Here is a 20,827-nt window from a genome sequence, read left to right as displayed (position 1 = left end):
ATATATATATGTATCGATATTTTGTATCTACTCCACAATTGTCCTTGGAAGTAATTTTGGGGTTGAGTACTCTAGACCAAAAAATCCGTACATAAAACAGTAATTCGAGACATACTTCCTCAAAAAACTCCTCGAACTTCCCTGCTTACCAACGATTGTCACGCGCAAGTGATTGGGATTTTTAATCCTGTATAAAAATTCACACCTCTATTTGTTTGCAACAAAATTATCCAGAATTGCACCATTTTTTCGCAATCAGAGTATTACCACTGAAAAAAAATTTTTTTTTCGAATGATCGAAAATTGTATGAATGGTTCAAATTCGTAATGAAATGTTAATCATAAAATTAAAAAACAGTTTTTCTTAACGATATAAAATTCCGTGGCGAATCAGTCAATGAATTCATATACGTGCCGAAATATTAGTGTCACAAGGGTTGAACTTTCAACAAAGACCAAGTTTATGTCACAATTTAATATTGTGCGGATTATCCAATAAAATTTAATAACGGTAGATTTTATGGTCATAAAATTAAAAACTCGAAGGTCATAAGCTGGAAAAGTTTGAACAAAAAAAAAAACAAACAAAAATGTTATTAAAAAATATAAAATTATGTCGAGTGTGCCATAAATTGTTGGAAACATTAGACATGTCTCAGTGATGAAATTAAAAATATTTCGGCAAAAAAAAATTGTTGATATAGACAAATTTGGACATCTACACAACGATAAAATATAAAAGTCAAGTTTGTTGAGATAATATAAACTTACGTGGATTTCCCAATAAAATTGTAGTCATATAGATGAAAATTTCCAAGCCAGACAGATCAAAACTCGCGGGGCACTGTTTGAACTTTCTCAGCAAAAATAAAAGTTTGAACAATAAAAAGTTGCGTTGATTAATTGATCAAATGTAGATTCCAGAAGGAAAATTGACGTTAGGCGACCCCCGACCATAGATATTGTTGGAAAAATGATCGAAATTCGCAAAAAAAACAACCAATAGACAAATTTGAATTTCCAGCTTTGAAATTAGATTTTTGACATTTAAAAAGTGAAATTTGCAATTTGTGGTTTGAAATCTGAAATTTGAAAATTGTCATTTGCCAAATTGTCATTTGAAATTTGTATTTCGAAATGAAAAATTCCGAACTTTGTAATTCAAACTTCGGAATTTAAAATTAGAAATTTCCGCTTTGAAATTTGTTTCAGATGTTTTACAGGACACAAGTATGACTTCCCGTGAGTTGAAATGCCAAATCGGAAATTCGTGAATACGAAATTGGAAAGGTGGATTTTGAAATTTGAAATTGTGAACTAGAAGTTTTATATTCTAAATTTTTAATTTCAAAATTCAAATGTCACATTTCTGAGTTTTAATTAAAAATTTCCAAATCCAAATTTCGAATTTTTAATCTCGAATTTCATTTTCGTGTTGGGAACTTATACTTGCTTCTCATAGAGGTGCACATGAAACGAATTTCGAATTTCAATTTTCAAATTTTTCGAACTTGAAAAAAAAATCAAAAAAATCAAAAAATGGTGTTCAACACTCGCGGGGAAACAGCTTTGGGGCTCGTGTGATTATATCACCCGCCTTTGACTCGTGCTATTAATCTTCGATGAGTCCGAACAAGCTTTCCCGCCATCGTATCTAAATACTCGAAAATAACTACAGAAAAAAATATCGATTGAATAATGCCGACGATTATTTATTTTGGCACTTGTAATACATTTTTAGATCCAGTATTTCTGCTCCATTTTTCCTAGAAATATAACCTCCCATATAATCCAATTTTTTCGGTAATGAACATCCAGTGACTCAATCTGAGGTTATATCTTTCCGGAAATGTTTTTTTTTTAACATCAATGAAAAAATTTTTAAAGCCATCGTAAATTTCAATCTAAAATTCTTATCTGACAAACATAGCCTACGTTGACAAAATGCAGTGTTCTGAGCACTTGGCCAAATATTTTAACGCTTAAAAAAGTAAAATACACATTTCTGATATTTTCTATCATAGTTCACTAGTCACAGCATATTAATAGCTATTTTTTTCTGAATCACAGTGCAATGTCATGTAACATTGGATATTTATCTAGTAAATATACTACTTTGTACTGCATACTTGTACTGCGAGTGAATTGAACTCGTTTCTTTCCTGATGATTCAATAATATGAGGAATGCGGACTTTTCCAGGTGAAAACATATTTCCACATATCAGCAGTTAGAGAAAATGTGTGGTTGCCAATATGAATCACTGTGTTACTTTTTTTTTGGCAACCTTTCATTATAATGTTTCATCTGTATCAACTTGAGAGAGAATATGTAATTGAAACTAAAGAAATGGAAAACATGTATGTCGAATGGTAAAAAAATGTTCTGAAATTTTTACGGAAACTCTCACGACTTTGAGGAAAATTCAATTTAATGAGTTTTCCTCAATTTATGCTTATAGTCGTTTTTTATGGAGAACTGAGTACAAACTTTGTAAATATCACACATTTGCGTATTTTTTGATTATCACATATTCTTTTTGTGATACTTTACACCCAAATTGAGTTTATTTAAAGAAAATGTATGATACGCCAATGAAAATCATTACGGTTCTTTTTTTTTACTTTTTTTTTATCCACAAACTGAAAAAATGAGAAACAAAACGAGAAGTCATCTTTTTCATCTTACTCATATTGAGTCTTTTATATAATCTTTTATCATATAGCGAGAAAAAAAAAGAAAATATCGTATTGTCAAAAATCTAAAAATTATACTTGGAAATAAAAGGACAAAACATAAATACTGGAATATATTGGAATATTTTGGTAAAAACTCAATTCTATAAAATAATTTCAAATATGTCAAACATAATATTGCAAATCCAGTATTTAACTAGGCATGGCGAATACCAACAGCAAAAGTATTGTGATAATCTTATATTTCTTGTCTTATCGTAATTATTAATATTATTAATATTAATCTTTGATAATATTATCAGCCTTTCCTCTACAGTCATTTGCAAAGGTTATGCAAAAACGAACTTCTATGGTTTAAAAGCTTACTGATCAGATGATCTAGTCAAGCTAGCTTTCCTATTACTCGCCCATGCACGAACTTGGTCAACCGTCCGTTCCACTTCTGGATGGTTAGCTAAGAACTCTCTTAGCTGCTTTGTTGATGGTAGCTTATTCTTCCCAATCATTGTTAAGAAGGCATTATCTGCGGCTGCATGTTCTTCTTGAGTCCAACGTTTTCTGGATATTTTAGTCGACTCTGTAAATGAAGAAATATTATTTTTCTAGTCAATTCAATTTTATTCCAATCTATTTATTCTTCAAAATTTACAAAAATTTGGGCTTATCCACAAAAAGGTAATTTGTTTCTTACTGTTTTTTGCTTGCATTGATTCGACATTATCAGATTGATCATCATCAGAAAGATCAGATTCGAATACTTGGATTCGCTTACGTTTCTTCCCTCTCGATGGTTTTGTCATTTTTGGCGCTACTAGAAATTAGAGAATAAATTAAAATAGTCCATAACATTTATGAGAGAATTATTTGATTCAATTTACTATAATTGGGGGTTTGTCTATGGTACATTCAAATCATTTTGAAGGATGAAATATTGACATATAATACCCCAAGAGCTTCAGAATTATTGATCATTTCATTTAACATTTAATACAATTTTGATAATTTTAAAATTCACAATTGTCCTGGAATTTGTTCCATCTATGAAGCCATTGCTATCATAAAATCCCCATTCAAAAATTTTCACTATTCGATTTGATTTGAAGATTCTCCTAGTAATATCTTTACCTACCAGCTCCTATCATAATTTTTTACGTACCCAACTGAACACGTGCTTTGTTAGACTTTGACGTCACTGAAGGAGTAATACTTTCGGTACTTCCTGAGTTACTATCTTCTCCGTCACTTATTATCCTGCGTCTTTTCCCCATTTTTCGCGATGCGGTCTTATTAGCTTCGGGGGCTGCAGACGAACATCCTTCGCTTTCGTCATCATTCTGAGTTGCCTGATTAATAACATCTTCTTCCTTTTCATTTTCTTCTGCAGAACTATCATCCTTGTCATCCCCAAGTGCATTTCGAAGCATGTTAGCAACTTTCACAATATCTCTCGTAACGACAGACTGTCGATAGTGAGACATGTGAATTTCTTTTGCATGTCCCATGAATTTAGTCAGATCAACAATTTCCTTTTCATTCAAGTTTTTACTGGCACAAAATGTCGCAAGCTGTTTCCGCAGAAGAGTTCCTCGTAATCTTTCTGGATGCTCTGCCCCGCAAGCTTTTGAAAAATCTCGCATCAAATCACAAGCACTAAGATACTTGTAACGTCCATCTTCAAACCCATGTATGCCAAAGACAAAAGTATTAAGTTTAGGGATTTTGGCAGCAGCACGATAATGTAGTAACGAGGTCAAACATTCCTGCATTTTAGTGTCTAGTAAAACGGGGACATCGTTACCAAGCTTCCCCGTAATCATGAAGCGTACATATTGTCGAACAGTATTTTTCTGGGTTCCAGAAAGAGCGCGATAAACTTCAGAATTTGTATTCTCATCAATTCGTTCACAATTTTTTGCATCTGCAATGGATATTCGTGACAATTCGCCTGTCCTCCGCCGATTGAAAATCTGAATACTGACAAGTAATGTTTGCGCCAATTCCAACCATTTGCCGTAGGAAAACCCATCCTGGAGGGCATCATAAGCCATGTTTCTTCTTTTGGTTACATAGTCTTGTAATTTTTTAATATCTTCCATACTTGGCAGTGGTTTTTTCATCTGTCTCTTCTTCTTTTTCTGAGTCTCCAAAGCTACACGATTTATTTTTTTCCCGTACTCTTTTTTATGATTGAATAAGTAATCTTCTACCTCTTGTTGCATAACTCTGTCCTTTTTCTTCCTAAGTTCAATCAAATAGAACTCTCCAACTGCTCTCACGTAAGTCCCCAAAGAAGTAACAATAGATGGAGTCTTATGTTCACCAGTTTCAGCGCTGAAACCCGCTAGATTGTTCACAGCCCGTAGCATACAGTCAAACAATTCCGAATTAAAAATTGATGCGAGATCGGTTATTTTCGGTTCTTCATTCAATCTACATCTGATCATTTCTCTTAACAAACCTCCTATTGATCTCAACCGATTTCGTATCATTTGCTCATGTCGCAATTCATTATACGTGAAGCATAAATCATTTCCAAAGGGTATCAAGAGCGGGTCATATCTAATTGCCAGAACTGTGTCATCTTCTCGGAGTACAGAAAAGATTTTCCTGAGTCTTGTACTTGCTGATTCGTGCAATCTTCCTTCAATGAATCTAGATAATATTTTGTTACATGGAGTGCCCTTCACAGACGGTCCCTTGCACTGCTGAATATGTCGCCTGATACTGCCTTTACTCAATTTAGCTTTGCAATTCCAGCATGATTCGTATTCCCGATCTGACCTTTCTTCTTGTGGTCTTCTGGAAACGATAATTGTTCCCTTATTATATTGAGGATCCGTGTTGTAAATGTGGTTTCCAGCTTTTATTATTGTATCGATCATTTTCTTTCGTTCAGGATTACCTGAAAGCAGATATACAATTTTTCAGACGAATAAATATTATACTGTACTTCAAATAGTGTGATTTCACTTCATAGTTGGACCAAAACTTCGTTTTCTTCAAAATAAAATTAATTATCTCTTGTTTTCATTAAAAAATCAACAATTTAACAATGAAAATCCTAGAATCCCGTGAATTGAAACTAAAGAAATGAAAAGAAGTAAATAAAAAGAAGTCTTTGGCAAAAAAAGTTTTGGTTAGGTTCAATTCTTTTACCTTTTGTAAGAAGTGCAATTTTTTTAATCTCGTCTTCTGATCGATGTTTACTTTCCAAATGTCTACTGATATTTGTTTGCAGTTTCTTGCATTAGAAACAACAGTTTTGCTTGCATTTAGTGTGTTTTGCCTCTGCTACAAGGTCACAATCATCAATTGCATTTAAGATCGCTGGGGAAAGGTCTGAAGCCTTGTTTGATATTTCTGATAAGTTTTGTGTTGTGGTAGAATCTTCGGTGCACTGAGTCTCCGTTTCCAAGCTTGAATTTCCAGCTGAATAATGATTTCTCATTTCTTCTGATATATCGAAATCTTTATCAGCTGAAGACGATTCTGCAGAAATGCTTACTTCAGGTAATTCAGAAGAAGATAAAACTGCAGATATTTTTGTAGAGTGAAAAACACCTCTCGCTGATAATACATCAGCGTTACTTATAGCCTCTTCTTCTGTGAAACTCAACTCATAATCATTGCTTAACATATGCATGTCTTTCGGACTAATAAATTTTGTACTGTCTACATCGAAAGTCTCGTTGATCAATCCCGATTCNTCTGATAAGTTTTGTGTTGTGGTAGAATCTTCGGTGCACTGAGTCTCCGTTTCCAAGCTTGAATTTCCAGCTGAATGATTTCTCATTTCTTCTGATATATCGAAATCTTTATCAGCTCGAGACGATTCTGCAGAAATGCTTACTTCAGGTAATTCAGAAGAAGATAAAACTTCAGATGTTTTTGTAGAGTGAAAAACACCTCTCGCTGATAATACATCAGCGTTACTTATAGCCTCTTCTTCTGTGAAACTCAACTCATAATCATTGTTTAACATATGCATGTCTTTCGGATTAATAAATTTTGTACTGTCTACATCGAAAGTCTCGTTGATCAATCCCGATTCCAACCTCATCTCTTCAGTACTATAATTTAACTCGGGATCATCGAATTGAGAGAATATCTCTTCAAACGTCTCCGCATTTTCAACTCGGGTGTCAATATTTGTGTTCAGGTTCCAGCCATTCCATTGAGATTCTATTACTGCTACTAATGGAATACTATCATCCTTCTCCAGGAATTCTGTTACTGTTCCTGAAGCAAGACGAGAGTAATTAATTACGATACAAGTATTACGTGAAATTGTATTTGTGTGAGCACTTGCACGTAGAAACAATAATTATGTTGAAACGAAAAGACAAGTTGGAAGTATATCAAATGCAACGCTTTAAGAACAACAGTACAAGTACAACAGTTTGAAACTACTGTCAAACTATCAATTTTTGAATACCAAGCGCGGAACTCGCAAAAATATATTTTCTACATTTTCCACTCAATTTATCAAATATAGACGGAAAAAATTCGATTTAAAAAGTCATTCAAACAAATGTCTTCTGTTTTCACCCATTATACTTGTACTTATTATTTGAACTGATTCATTGTCCAAAAATCGATTAATTGAGCAGAAAATTATATTATAAACTGACAGATGATAATAATCACGAAAACTAAAGCAATTCACCTATTTTTGAGTTCTCGGTATCCACATTCTCTTCTTTTTCGTAATTTTCGGTCTCAGCCAGGCCATTATCAATAGTGAGTTCACAAATAGTTTGGCTTGATACAAGTACAGGAGGGTCAGGTGTTGAGTTGATTTGATTATGAGGATGAGTATTCAGAGTAGCTCTTTTGAATTCATCGGGTTCCGGAGTAGATGAAATCATATTGTTGCTCTTGGGCATCGAAGATCCACTCAGCTCTAGCTCATTCTCCGCACTTTGTGATGACTTTGTCTCTTTTTCAATTTCTAAAAATGAAAAAAATTCTGTGAACTTCACAAAGAGCTAAGACATATTACCCATAATTTCCCATTTCATTCATACTTTTTTAAAGAATCTATCTACCGGTAATATGCTTTTATATTATGATCAATTGGTTTCAGATTTATGGGTAGATTAACGTGTTGAGAATTGACGAAAAAAGTTCAACAAAACTATAGCACTCAAAATAAATTAAATATCAGCTTCAAGTTCAATAAATAATCCAAAGAATTATGAAAATTTACCGGTTTCTGAATTCTCGGTGTCCAAATTCTTTTGTAGTTCTAATCCTTCAGTCTTGCTCTGATCGACATTAACCCTGTTCACGGGTTTTTGAGTTTCTGTGAAAACCAAATTTGAATTTACTTTCACATGTATCACACTGATAGCTCATCAATATTTGTGGGAAATAACCCTGAACTGTTACGCAAACAAATGAACATGTGAGAATATGTGAGAAAAAAAATGGAATATGTTAGAATTTGTAATGAAATAAATGGAGAAATCTCGCTACTGAATAGAACTTCAATGGAAGAATATCCTTCCCATTGGGAAGATCATAATTCAATCGGTATCAAATAATTTGAATAAAAGATGTCATCATTTGTTGTTGAACGTAAATGACTTGAAGAAACGTAAATAGTATAATAAAATATCTGAGATTGGAAAAGATTGTTTCTAATGATCACTCAACATAAATTTGAGATCCGCAAATGCTTCTTCCCATAAATTATGGAAAAATCAGTAAAAATTGCAAAATAAAAATGAAACCTTGAACACACTGCAAATGTCACAAAAATTATCGATTAAAAAATCAAAAATAACTATTTTCATATTTTAGTGCCAAAGAATGCTGGTTTGCAATCGAGAATTAGAGATGAAAAGTTCAACAAAATAAATCTTCAAAATAAGTTAAAAATCTCTGGTGGATCTGATAAATGATCTCATAAATTGTAAAAATTTACCAGTTTTTGAATTCTCAGTATCCAAATGCTCTTTTTCAAGTTCATTAGTCTCTGCCTGACCGTCTTCAATAGTGGGCACCGACAAAATTTCACTAGTCTCAGCTACAGTAGTATCAGGTATTGACTTGATTTGGTTATCAGGATGAGTGCTCAAATTCGTTTTCTCGAATTCATCCTTTTTCGAACTACATGGAATCATATCATCGCTTCTTGGAATTTGAGGTTCTCTCAATTTTAGTTCATCCAGCGAACTTTGTGATGACTCTGTTTCTTTTTCAAATTCTAAAAAGAACAAAATTCGGTGAACTTTACAAGACAGGGCTGAGGACAATTAACATCAGGCTGTTCACGAACTTTAGTGACCGACTGTACATCATATCGATCAACTGAAAAATTTGACGACAAGGATTCGGTTGATTAATTTTTTCCAATATCAGTCAGTACCTGACACAAAATCTCTGAAATTTTCAATCTCTAACATTCGTAGATAAAAAAAGTGACAATTTTTTTTTTCAATTTCCAAGGTTTCTTTTTACGTTTTCGAACTGAATTCGAAAAACTCTCTTACTTACGCTTCTAATTGCGGTTCGAAAAATAATGATTGGAAAGAATATTATACAAGAGCTGAAAATTTTAATTTGTCAGAGCTGAATATTATATAGGAGCTGAAAATTTTAGGCATTTTGTTTTTAGGTCATTCATGTTTAAGGGGAGATCCCGGTGAAATTTAAAAGTCTTTAGGGGACCTAGGGACTTATTGAGCGACTTCAGTTATATGATGCGGCATCTTAAAAAGTGGAAAAAACTCCGAACCCAATCGGTTTTGCCCCGTACTTCCACGGAAAACTTCGTTTTTGACGTTTTTGACTAAAGTCGCTCAATAAGGCCCTACGCCCACTAAAGACTTTTAAATTTTACCGGAGCTCCCCTTAAGAAAAAAAAATCGCTAACCAAACACCTGACCTCGCATTTTTTAAGTGACCAGTTTGACGTAAGTCTGTTCATACGGATTCTCTAGAATTAAATATGAGCTAAAATTATTACCATCAATACTTATTGATTCCTGTGATAATAGATCATCAGGTACTTTTTGAGCATTTTTTTTATGATCAAAATGACTGCCAGCAGTCTGATCTGTTAACTGGGTCTCACAAATTAACTCAGCTTCCACCTCCAAATCCCCTTTTGATCGATCAGGTTCAGAAAAAGATTCTGTATTACGTGGTCCAAGTGGTGATTTTTGGGATTCTGCGGAAATCAAATTTGAATGAACGTTCATGATAGAAATTGCAAAATAAAAATGAAACCTTGACCACAGTACAAATGTCACAAAAATTATCGATTAAAAAATCCATAATAAATATTTTCATATTTTACTCCTAAAAAATGCTGCTTCGCAATGGAGAATTAGAAATGAACAGCTCAATAAAATAAAACTTCAAAATGAATTAAAAATCTCTTGTGGATCTGATGAATAATCTCATAAATCTCATAAATTGTAAAAAAATTACCAGTTTTTGAATTCTCAGTATCCAAATGCTCTTTTTCATATTCTTCAGTCTCAGCCTGACCGTCTTCGATGGTGAGTACAGAAATAGTTTGGCTTGATACAAGTACAGGATGGTCAGGTGTCCAGTCGATTTGATTATGAGGATGAGTGTTCAGACTAGCTTTTTTTAATTCATCGGGTTCCGGAGTAGATGGAATCATATTGTTGCTCTCGGAAATCTGATGCTGCCGAGCGCGAAGGATCCAAGACCAGCCTTGAGTACACCAGGAGTGTACGAGATCCCTTGCTCATGCGGGAAAGTGTACATTGGAGAAACCGGGAGGAAGATCAGTACACGGATCAAAGAACACCAGCGGTGCTCCAAATACGGTCACTTAGAACAGTCTGCCCTGGCTGAACATTGGATGGATACTGGACATACTATCCACTACGACCAAGCCAAAATGCTGGCCAAGTCTCAAGGGTATTTCGAAAGGAAATACCGAGAGGGTTTGGAGATCCATAAAAACCCTAACAACCTCAACAGGGACAGAGGATATCAAGTGAACCCCATTTGGAAAACCGTCCTCCCGGTTTTTTAATTGACCAGCTGATCAATTAAAAACATATGATTGGCTGACTTCCCCCCCCCTTCCCCTTCCCCCACCACCACAAGGGAAGGTATATAAGGACTGCCCCCACACATCGGAGCTCAGAATCGGAGCTCATAGCCCTGAAGATGCAGACTGCAATGTTTGCGAAACGTCGGCGCAATGCTGAAACTCAACGCGGCATCCATCCGGAAGCCAACCACGTCATTAATAATGGCCGCGAAAGCCTCAAAACTAAGATTAAACGCCTCCACGGAGAGGCTATTCTTGGGTCGGTGAATTCATTCACCAAACTTAGGAAGTCCTTGCACGTCCAACTGTGCTCCCTAACTTTTTTGAAAAGGTGCCGTGACCATCAAGTGGTACCAAAATTCCTCCGTCTGAGGAATCCTGTTCCCTCGAAGCAGGCAAATGCCATCCTTCGCCAAGCTTCGCTGAGACTGGTCAAGGAGAGAATAACAGCAGCTAAGAAGAACCTGGCTCATCTCTCCAAACAACTCCTCGATCTTCACCTGCTTCTGGCTCAGAAGTTGGAACCTCAGCTGTGGGAGACTCTTGATCGTGTTACCAATGAACAAGCAGTCCGAACAGCTGAGATGAGAACTGAGAGTCAGAGGGGTAAGTTCAGGAAGTTGATCCCCCAGGAGAAAGTCCCGACCCTCACTCACACTGTGAAGAATCTGAGCACATATGAGCTTAGTGAAGCACAAGTATCTGTGTTGGCAAAAGGACACAACTTCGCTGTTGCCCCCAAAAAGATCCCCACCGAGGAAATCATCAGTCGCACCGAGACAGCGATTTACCATCTTCCTCAGGAGACCAGCAACGAGATCCGGAGAAAGTTGTCCAACATCCTCCACAAGGCCACCCCCCCTAGTGACAATATCACCAGGGAGGAACGCCTTGCACTGCGTAGTCTAAAGGAAAATAATGATTTGATCATTCTTCCGGCAGACAAAGGCAATGCCACGGTGGTTATGGATAAGGACGACTACTCCGGTAAGCTCAGTGCGATGTTGGGTGACTCCAGAGTTTACGTCAAGCTCAGGAAGGATCCTACTCGTACAATTGAGCGAAAAACTGTTGATCTCCTGAAGAAGGCTGGTCTCTCCGCTGACTTGACGAAATTCCTCACTCCTAAAGAATCCTTCCCTCCTAGACTCTATGGACTCCCCAAAATCCATAAAGAGTCTGTTCCTCTCCGTCCCATTGTCAGTAACATTGGAGCGCCAACTTACCAGCTGGCCAAGTTTCTCACGAAACCACTCCAAAAGTTGACTGGCCTGAACGGTTCATACATTCAGAACTCACTAGATTTCGTCAACAAACTTAGAAATCTTCGGACTTCTCCAGATGATATCTTAGTTAGTTTCGATGTAGAATCACTCTTCACTAACGTCCCAATCTCAAAAACCTTGGAAATCATCAAGAATTCCAATAACATTTATTCCCAATTCCTTCCCTTAATTGAGCACTGCCTGACTTCTACATACTTTCAGTTCGAAGGAGAATTCTATGAGCAAAAATCAGGAGCAGCAATGGGTTCTCCCATCTCCCCGATTATTGCAAATATATTCATGGAACACTTTGAGAACGAAGTATTGAAGTCAGCACCTCAGAAACCTTCTGTGTGGTTCAGATATGTGGACGATACCTTTGTCATCTGGCCACATGGGAAGACTGGTCTAACTCAATTCCTGGAGTTCTTGAACAATCAGCACACGAGCATCAAGTTCACCATGGAAATTGAGCAGGACAGATGTCTTCCTTTTCTGGATGTTCTGGTTCGGCGCAACGAGGATGGCACTCTGGGCCACCAAGTATATCGCAAGCCAACACACACAGGCAGGTATCTCAATGCTACCTCCCATCACCACCCCTCCCAGAAACACTCCGTTATCAGCTCTCTCATGTATAGAGCACTTACAATTTCTCAACCCTCAAACGTTGACAGTGAAGTTGAACATCTTGAGACAGCTCTGACCACGAATGGGTATAACATCCAACAAATTCGAAAGGTCAAGCAAAAGCTACAGAGCAAGCTCTCATCTCTCCAAGAGGAGACTGTTCCTGAGGAAAACCAGGAAAGACCTAAAATGGCCCTCCTCCCCTATCTGAGAGGCACAACAGAACGCATCAGCAGAGTACTCGGTAAACATAACATCCGAACGATCTTCCAACCCCCAAAGAAGATCGGACAGATGCTGCCGAGCGCGAAGGATCCAAGACCAGCCTTGAGTACACCAGGAGTGTACGAGATCCCTTGCTCATGCGGGAAAGTGTACATTGGAGAAACCGGGAGGAAGATCAGTACACGGATCAAAGAACACCAGCGGTGCTCCAAATACGGTCACTTAGAACAGTCTGCCCTGGCTGAACACTGGATGGATACTGGACATACTATCCACTACGACCAAGCCAAAATGCTGGCCAAGTCTCAAGGGTATTTCGAAAGGAAATACCGAGAGGGTTTGGAGATCCATAAAAACCCTAACAACCTCAACAGGGACAGAGGATATCAAGTGAACCCCATTTGGAAAACCGTCCTCCCGGTTTTTTAATTGACCAGCTGATCAATTAAAAACATATGATTGGCTGACCCCCCCCCCTTCCCCTTCTCCCACCACCACAAGGGAAGGTATATAAGGACTGCCCCCACACATCGGAGCTCAGAATCGGAGCTCATAGCCCTGAAGATGCAGACTGTAATGTTTGCGAAACGTCGGCGCAATGCTGAAACTCAACGCGGCATCCATCCGGAAGCCAACCACGTCAATTTCCCTTTTGTTCATACTTTTTTGAAAAATCTATCTACCAGTAATATGCTTGTATATTATGAATAATCTGCTTCAGAAATATAGGCAGATTAACGTGTTGAGAATTGACAAAAAAAAGTTCAACAAAACTATAGCACTCAAAATAAATTGAATATCAGCTTCAAGTTCAATAAATAATCCAAAGAATTATGAAAATTTACCGGTTTTTGAATTCTCGGTGTCCGAATTCTTTTGTAGTTCTAATCCTTCAGTCTTGCTCTGACCGACATTAACCGTGATCAGCGTTTTTTCAGTTTCTGTGGAAACCAAATTTGAATTTATCTCCACATGAATGACTGATAGCTCATCAATATTTGTGGGAAATAACCCTGAACTGTTACGCAAACAAATGAACATGTGAGAATATGTGAGAAAAAAAACAGAATATGTTAGAAATTACAAAGAACTAAATGGAAGAATATCGCTATTGAAAAGAACTTCAATGGAAGAATATGAAATAATTCGAATAAAAGATGTCATCATTTGTTGTTGAACGTAAATGCTTTGAAAAAACGTAAATGTTATAATAAAATATCTGAGATTGGGAGAATTTATTTCTAATGATAACTCAAAATAAAATTAAGGTCCGCAAATGCTTCTTCCTATAAATTAAGGGAATGTTATGAATACTACGTATTCATTTCGATGAACTTGAGTAAAAATTGCAAAATAAAAACAAAACTTTGAACACAGTTAAAATGTGACAAAAATTATCGATTAAAAAATCCATAATAAATATTTTCATATTTTACTCTCAAAGAATGCTGGATTGCAATCGAGAATTAGAGATGAAAAGATCAACAAAATAAATCTTCAAAATAAATTAAAAATCTCCGGTGGATCTGATAAATGATCTCATAAATTGTAAAAATTTACCAGTTTTTGAATTCTCAGTATCCAAATGCTTTTCTTCATGTTCATTAGTCTCTGCCTGACCGTCTTCAATGGTGGGCACCGAAACTATTTCATTAGTCTCGGCTACAGTAATATTCGGTATTGACTTGATTCGGTTATCAGGATGAGTGTTCAAATTCGTTTTCTGGAATTCATCCTTTTTCGAACTAGATGGAATCATATCATCGCTTCTTGGAATTTGAGGTTCTCTCAATTTTAGTTCATCCAGCGAACTTTGTGATGACTCTGTTTCTTTTTTAAATTCTAAAAAGAAAAAAATTCGGTGAATTTTACAAGAACTGAATATTATATTAGAGCTGAAAATTTTAGACATTTTGTTTTTAGGTCACTCATTTTCAAAAAAAATCGCCAACTACAACAACTGANTCAAGAATATCGCCTCAGCGGTTTTCTGAATTGTCCAAGAAAACTAGTCAAAAAGTGAAAAAAATTTCTTTTTTTTTTCAATTTTAATGTTTTGCTAGTGAGTAATGAGATCAATTTCTTGTCATCATTATGGATGCAGTTCAGAATTTAACCCATTAGCAGGCGCGCTATGCCGCCTCTCACCATATGATTTACACAGGGATTTTGACCATTAGAGGCACTGTTTCGGACTCCGTGGCCCGACTCCCGAGAGTTTTAACACGTAAAATTTTCAGCCGACTCGAAGAAAATATTTTTTTGCTACTGACCCTTAACCGATACGTGAATTTTATCGACACTGGAGTAAACTAGAAAAGTTACTTGAGGCATTAGAAAAGTTTCATTCAAATATTTTTATTTCTAGGGTATGTTCTCTATACCTTGAAAATTAGTGTGAGAGTTTCACACATAGCGCGCTTGCTTACAAGTTAAAAATTGAAATTTGAAATTTGAGGTTTGACAATTTGATTCCGAATTTGAAATTCGGAATGTGGAATTTGGAATTTTAAATTTTAAATTCAACATTCGAAACAAAATGACCCTAGATAATGTTCGAAAGAGTATACGCCCAGATCCTCAATTGAAAACTTTTGAAAATATACCATCTTTTGCATTTTTGATGTCCAAATCTCCTGTTTTGTTATGTTCTTGAAGTTCAGCCTGATCATTATTAATAGTGGTTGGTGAAGTTACTTGGATATCATTAGGAGGANAAATTGAAATTTGAAATTTGAGGTTTGACAATTTGATTCCGAATTTGAAATTCGGAATGTGGAATTTGGAATTTTTAATTTTAAATTCAACATTCGAAAGAAAATGACCCTAGATAATGTTCGAAAGAGTATACGCCCAGATCCTCAATTGAAAACTTTTGAAAATATACCATCTTTTGCATTTTTGATGTCCAAATCTCCTGTTTTGTTATGTTCTTGAAGTTCAGCCTGATCATTATTAATAGTGGTTGGTGAAGTTACTTGGATATCATTAGGAGGACACCCAGTAGTCTCATCAATTGATTGAGTCTGAGAACTCAAAGCCACCGGTGGGTCCGGGTCAAATTCAAGTTCAAGTTGAGAAGTTTCTGTATTCGATATCCCAGATAATTTTTCGTTTCTCTCTGAAAAAATCAAATCAGCATGAACTTGCACGTTATATAATAACTTATCAATGTTTGCGGAAAATCATCGAAATTGACTACGTAATTCATGGATACATGAAAATAGAATTTGCGATATTTTCGGAACAGATGAATAATGTAAGTTAGTTATTTAATTATTATAAAAAACTTGAAAAAAAGGAAAATCATTTGGTAGGTCATAATCAGGGTCGGAAATTTCATTTTAAAAAACGGTCCATAACCTGATTCAAATAGAGAGTATGGAAACGCATATTAAAAAAAAAATTATTTCGGATGAGTAGTTTTTGAGATATTAAAGAAAATTAGTTTTTTTAAAAATGAAATATCTCCCAAGCTAATTATCCGATTTGACTCATTTTCGATAACAAGCATCATTAGTATGAAAAGATAGTTTCTGCAAACGTTGAAATCAATATTTTGACTTTTAAAGAAATGAGAGCGCGTACAAAGATTTTGAGTGAAAACGAAAAATTAAAATATCACGTAAACTTTATGGGGTGGGCAAAATATATTGAATAATTTAAATAGAGGGAAAAATCTCTAAAACTTTGTATGGGGGCCTATATATGTTTTCAGTGATTTTAATGGAGGACATTAAGACAAAAATTTTGAAAACAAAAAAGTTCAAATTGAATCCATAGTTTTCGAGATATTTGCAAAAAAACGATTCAGAAACAAACGCCTATTTCTCAAAAATGGCTGGACCGATTCATTTAAAATTGGGCGCAGAGTTAGTTCTTAGTACAACCTATAATCTGACGAAATTTTTGGATTTTCCGATTCACTTTAGTCAATTATATATCTATTTTTCTAAAAGTTAAAAATCACCTTGACCAAATTGACCACCCGATGCGACAGACACGATGCTCAAATTTTATATTTTGACGTTTCAGACGATTCTACATCATTTTCAAGTAAAATTCGAGGATCGAGAAATTGAACGATTCCAATGCTTTCATTCGTAAGCACAAAACGCCAAGGTTTAATGTTCAGACACGAAAAAAAATAAGTCCACCAAAAACTCTTATAATTCTACGAAAAATTTTCGAAATTGCCTTTCAAGATGATATATCGATTTTTTAATTGATTGGAGGGAACAATGTAGAATGAAAACGTTTTACCCCTCAAATTTAAGTTTATTCAATAATTAACCTATTCAGAATGAGATTTTAATTCATAATCACGGCAAGAATTAGTTATTCATTGGGATGAAAACCCTAAAAAAAATGTGAAATTATCAATTTACAACATGCCGAAATCGGCATATAATCACTCTTAACAATTGATCCAGTGGATGGATATAAGAAAGATATACGCCATTTCGGAGAACTCGTCAAGATCTTTGAATTGGTGTATAATTAATTCCTATGAATCAAGTACAAATCCCGATAATAGATAAAAACCTCAATTTTTCATGTGTGACATAACAGTGAAAAGAGAAATAATCCTCAATGACTTTATTAAAATGACATCAAATCGTACTATCCACAGCACAATTTAAAGCACAAAAAATACTCTTCAATATGATATATCGATTTTTCCCTTACATTAACTCATCAATTGCCCCTGAAGTTGTTGAGTGTATAGAAATTAAACAACTACTAAAAATTATCACATTCATTTGTAAATTATTAATATGAATTATATAAAATTTGATGAATTTCCCAAAGAAACATGAGCAATACGTGAGAAATTCAAAACTTCATATTTTTAGCTCATTAACATTCAATTCAACTCACGTGATAGGGATTGAACCTCTTCGGTCTTAGAAAGTCTTATCCTTGGCTCTCTATTAATCAAATTTTCAGCAACTTGACTCAAAAGTCCTTGATTATCTGAAAAACATATTAATCAAGACATAAAAGTAATATGGATGTGACTGGTGAGAGAATTCAGAAAGTATTACTTAATTTATTTTCTGTAATGGATATATATATACAATGGTGAAGTTATCAAAGGAACCATGTAGCGTAATAACTGTTACCGAATTAACCAGGTGGAGTTAAATAAGATGTTAAAGATGAAATAAACTATGGTAATGGTATATATATACAGTGGTAAAGTTATCAAAGGAACCATGTAACGTAATAACTGTTACCAAATTAACCAGGTAAAGTTAAATGAGAAGTTAGAGATGAAATAAACTATGGTATGCATCAAAATTGATTATTATGGTTTGAGGATTACTTACCGTGTAAGGNGATCGAACAAGAATGAGACAGTCACCAATCGCAGTGTTTCAAAGCCAAGTATCGACCAAGTCTCGGAGTAAAATCGAAAAAAANGTATATATATACAGTGGTAAAGTTATCAAAGGAACCATGTAACGTAATAACTGTTACCAAATTAACCAGGTAAAGTTAAATGAGAAGTTAGAGATGAAATAAACTATGGTATGCATCAAAATTGATTATTATGGTTTGAGGATTACTTACCGTGTAAGGTAATGACAGTAGCACTAACTGTGCGACGTTTTTCTTTAAAGAAACACTCATTGTCACTTTTCCTTGTAATTTTTTTAACAGAGAGGACGACGAACTGATTATTACGTTTTTTCAACAGTGCGTACATGGTGGTTTTTTCATTATTTTAATTCCTGTCGAAGTCACGGAAATTATTCTCATTACACTTTTCTTATTTGTGGAGTAAATAAAGCNTAAAACAAAGTATAGTCCAAGTCTCGTAATAAAATCGAATAAAAATAATTCAAAGTACTTTCACTCAAAGTAGCGATAATACCTCGTAATATTATGGTAAAAGTATGAGGCAGGTATCGGACAGAATATTNATTATTTTAATTCCTGTCGAAGTCACGGAAATTATTCTCATTACACTTTTCTTATTTGTGGAGTAAATAAAGCCACAATGGAAAATTTTATTACGATCAAACTCACGAAATAACAATACCCGCCAAATACTGAGGAAAACATTAAAACAGTGCTAGCATACGGTAATAATCGAAAGTCCTAGCCCCAAAAACTTAGGGATAAAATAGTGGCATCACTTGGGGATGGGTGCAACAGGTGTGATGTCTTGACGTTGAAATTTATAGATGGCGCTATTAATCGGCCNTCAAGTCTCGGAGTAAAATCGAAAACAAATATTTCAAAGTATTTTCAAGCAAAGTATCGATGATACCTCATAATATTATGGTAAAAGTGTGAGGCAGGTATCGGACAGAATATTAATATGTCAAGTATCGTAAGAACATCGTCAATCAATCGAACAAAAATGAGACAGTCACCGGTCGCAGTGTTTCAAAGCCAAGTATCGACCAAGTCTCGTAATAAAATCGAATAAAAATAATTCAAAGTATTTTCACGCAAAGTATCGATGATACCTCGTAATATTATGGTAAAAGTATGAGGCAGGTATCGGACAGAATATTAATATGTCAAGTATCGTAAGAACATCGTCAATCAATCGAACAAGAATGAGACAGTCACCGGTCGCAGTGTTTCAAAGCCAAGTATCGACCAAGTCTCGGAGTAAAATCGAAAAAAAATAATTCAAAGTATTTTCAAGCAAAGTATCGATGATACCTCGTAATATTATGGTACAAGTATGAGGCAGGTATCGGACAGAATATTTAAATGTCAATTATCGTAAGAACATCGTCAATCTATCGAACAAGAATGAGACAGCTTCCGGTCGCAGTATTTCAAAGCCAAGTATCGACCAAGTCTCTCAATAAAATCGAAATAAAATAATTCAGGTTATTTTCACGCAAACTATCGATAATACCTCGTAATATTATGGTAAAAGTATGAGGCAGGTATCGGACAGAATATTAATATGTCAAGTATCGTAAGAACATCGTCAATCAATCGAACAAAAATGAGACAGTCACCGGTCGCAGTGTTGCAAAGCCAAGTATCGACCAAGTCTCTCAATAAAATGGAAAAAAAATTATTCAGGTTATTTTCACGCAAAGTATCGATGATACCTCGTAATATTATGGTAAAATTATGAGGCAGGTATCGGACAGAATATTAATATGTCAAGTATCGTAAGAACATCGTCAATCAATCGAACAAGAATGAGACAGTCACCGGTCGCAGTGTTTCAAAGCCAAGTATCGACCAAGTCTCGTAATAAAATCGAATAAAAATAATTCAAAGTATTTTCACGCAAAGTATCGATGATACCTCGTAATATTATGGTAAAAGTATGAGGCAGGTATAGGACAGAATTCGAATATTTCAAGTATCGTAAGAACATCGTCAATCAATCGAACAAGAATGAGNCAATTCACGTTATTTTTCATAATATTACGAGGTATTATAGATACTTTGCGTGAAAATAACCTGAATTATTTTTTTTCGATTTTATTGAGAGACTTGGTCGATACTTGGTTTTGAAACACTGCGACCGGTGACTGTCTCATTCTTGTTCGATTGATTGACGATGTTCTTACGATACTTGACATATTAATATTCTGTCCGATACCTGCCTCATACTTGTACCATAATATTACGAGGTATCATCGATACTTTGCTTGAAAATAATTTGAATTAATTTTTTTCGATTTTATTCTGAGACTTGGTCGATACTTGGCTTTGAAACACTGCAACGGGTGACTGTCTCATTTTTGTTCGATTGATTCACGAGGTTCTTACGATACTTGACATTTAAATATTCTGTCCGATACCTGCCTCATACTTGTACCATAATATTACGAGGTATCATCGATACTTTGCTTGAAAATAATTTGAATTAATTTTTTTCGATTTTATTCTGAGACTTGGTCGATACTTGGCTTTGAAACACTGCAACGGGTGACTGTCTCATTTTTGTTCGATTGATTCACGAGGTTCTTACGATACTTG

The 20,827-nt window shown here is 35.2% G+C and overlaps 1 protein-coding gene across 1 annotated transcript; it reads right to left on the bottom strand.

Moving 5' to 3' along the window:
* Positions 1 to 6,388: 6,388 nt before the first annotated feature.
* LOC107037258 lies at positions 6,389 to 14,615 on the bottom strand. The gene is made up of 5 exons (XM_015255720.1): positions 14,417 to 14,615; positions 7,905 to 8,000; positions 7,362 to 7,646; positions 6,546 to 6,934; positions 6,389 to 6,472 (listed from the first exon to the last, which is right to left on the bottom strand). Exons 1-5 carry the CDS (start codon positions 14,613 to 14,615, stop codon positions 6,389 to 6,391), a joined length of 1,053 nt encoding a protein of 350 aa, XP_015111206.1.
* Between the last annotated feature and the right edge of the window lie 6,212 nt (positions 14,616 to 20,827).

Source organism: Diachasma alloeum, unplaced genomic scaffold (genome assembly GCF_001412515.2).
Source record: "Diachasma alloeum isolate Michigan unplaced genomic scaffold, Dall2.0 Dall_scaffold_00215, whole genome shotgun sequence".
Classification (NCBI taxonomy): domain Eukaryota; kingdom Metazoa; phylum Arthropoda; class Insecta; order Hymenoptera; family Braconidae; genus Diachasma; species Diachasma alloeum.
Note: the sequence above shows the minus strand (reverse complement) of the source record. Positions and strands in the feature narration are given on the sequence as shown.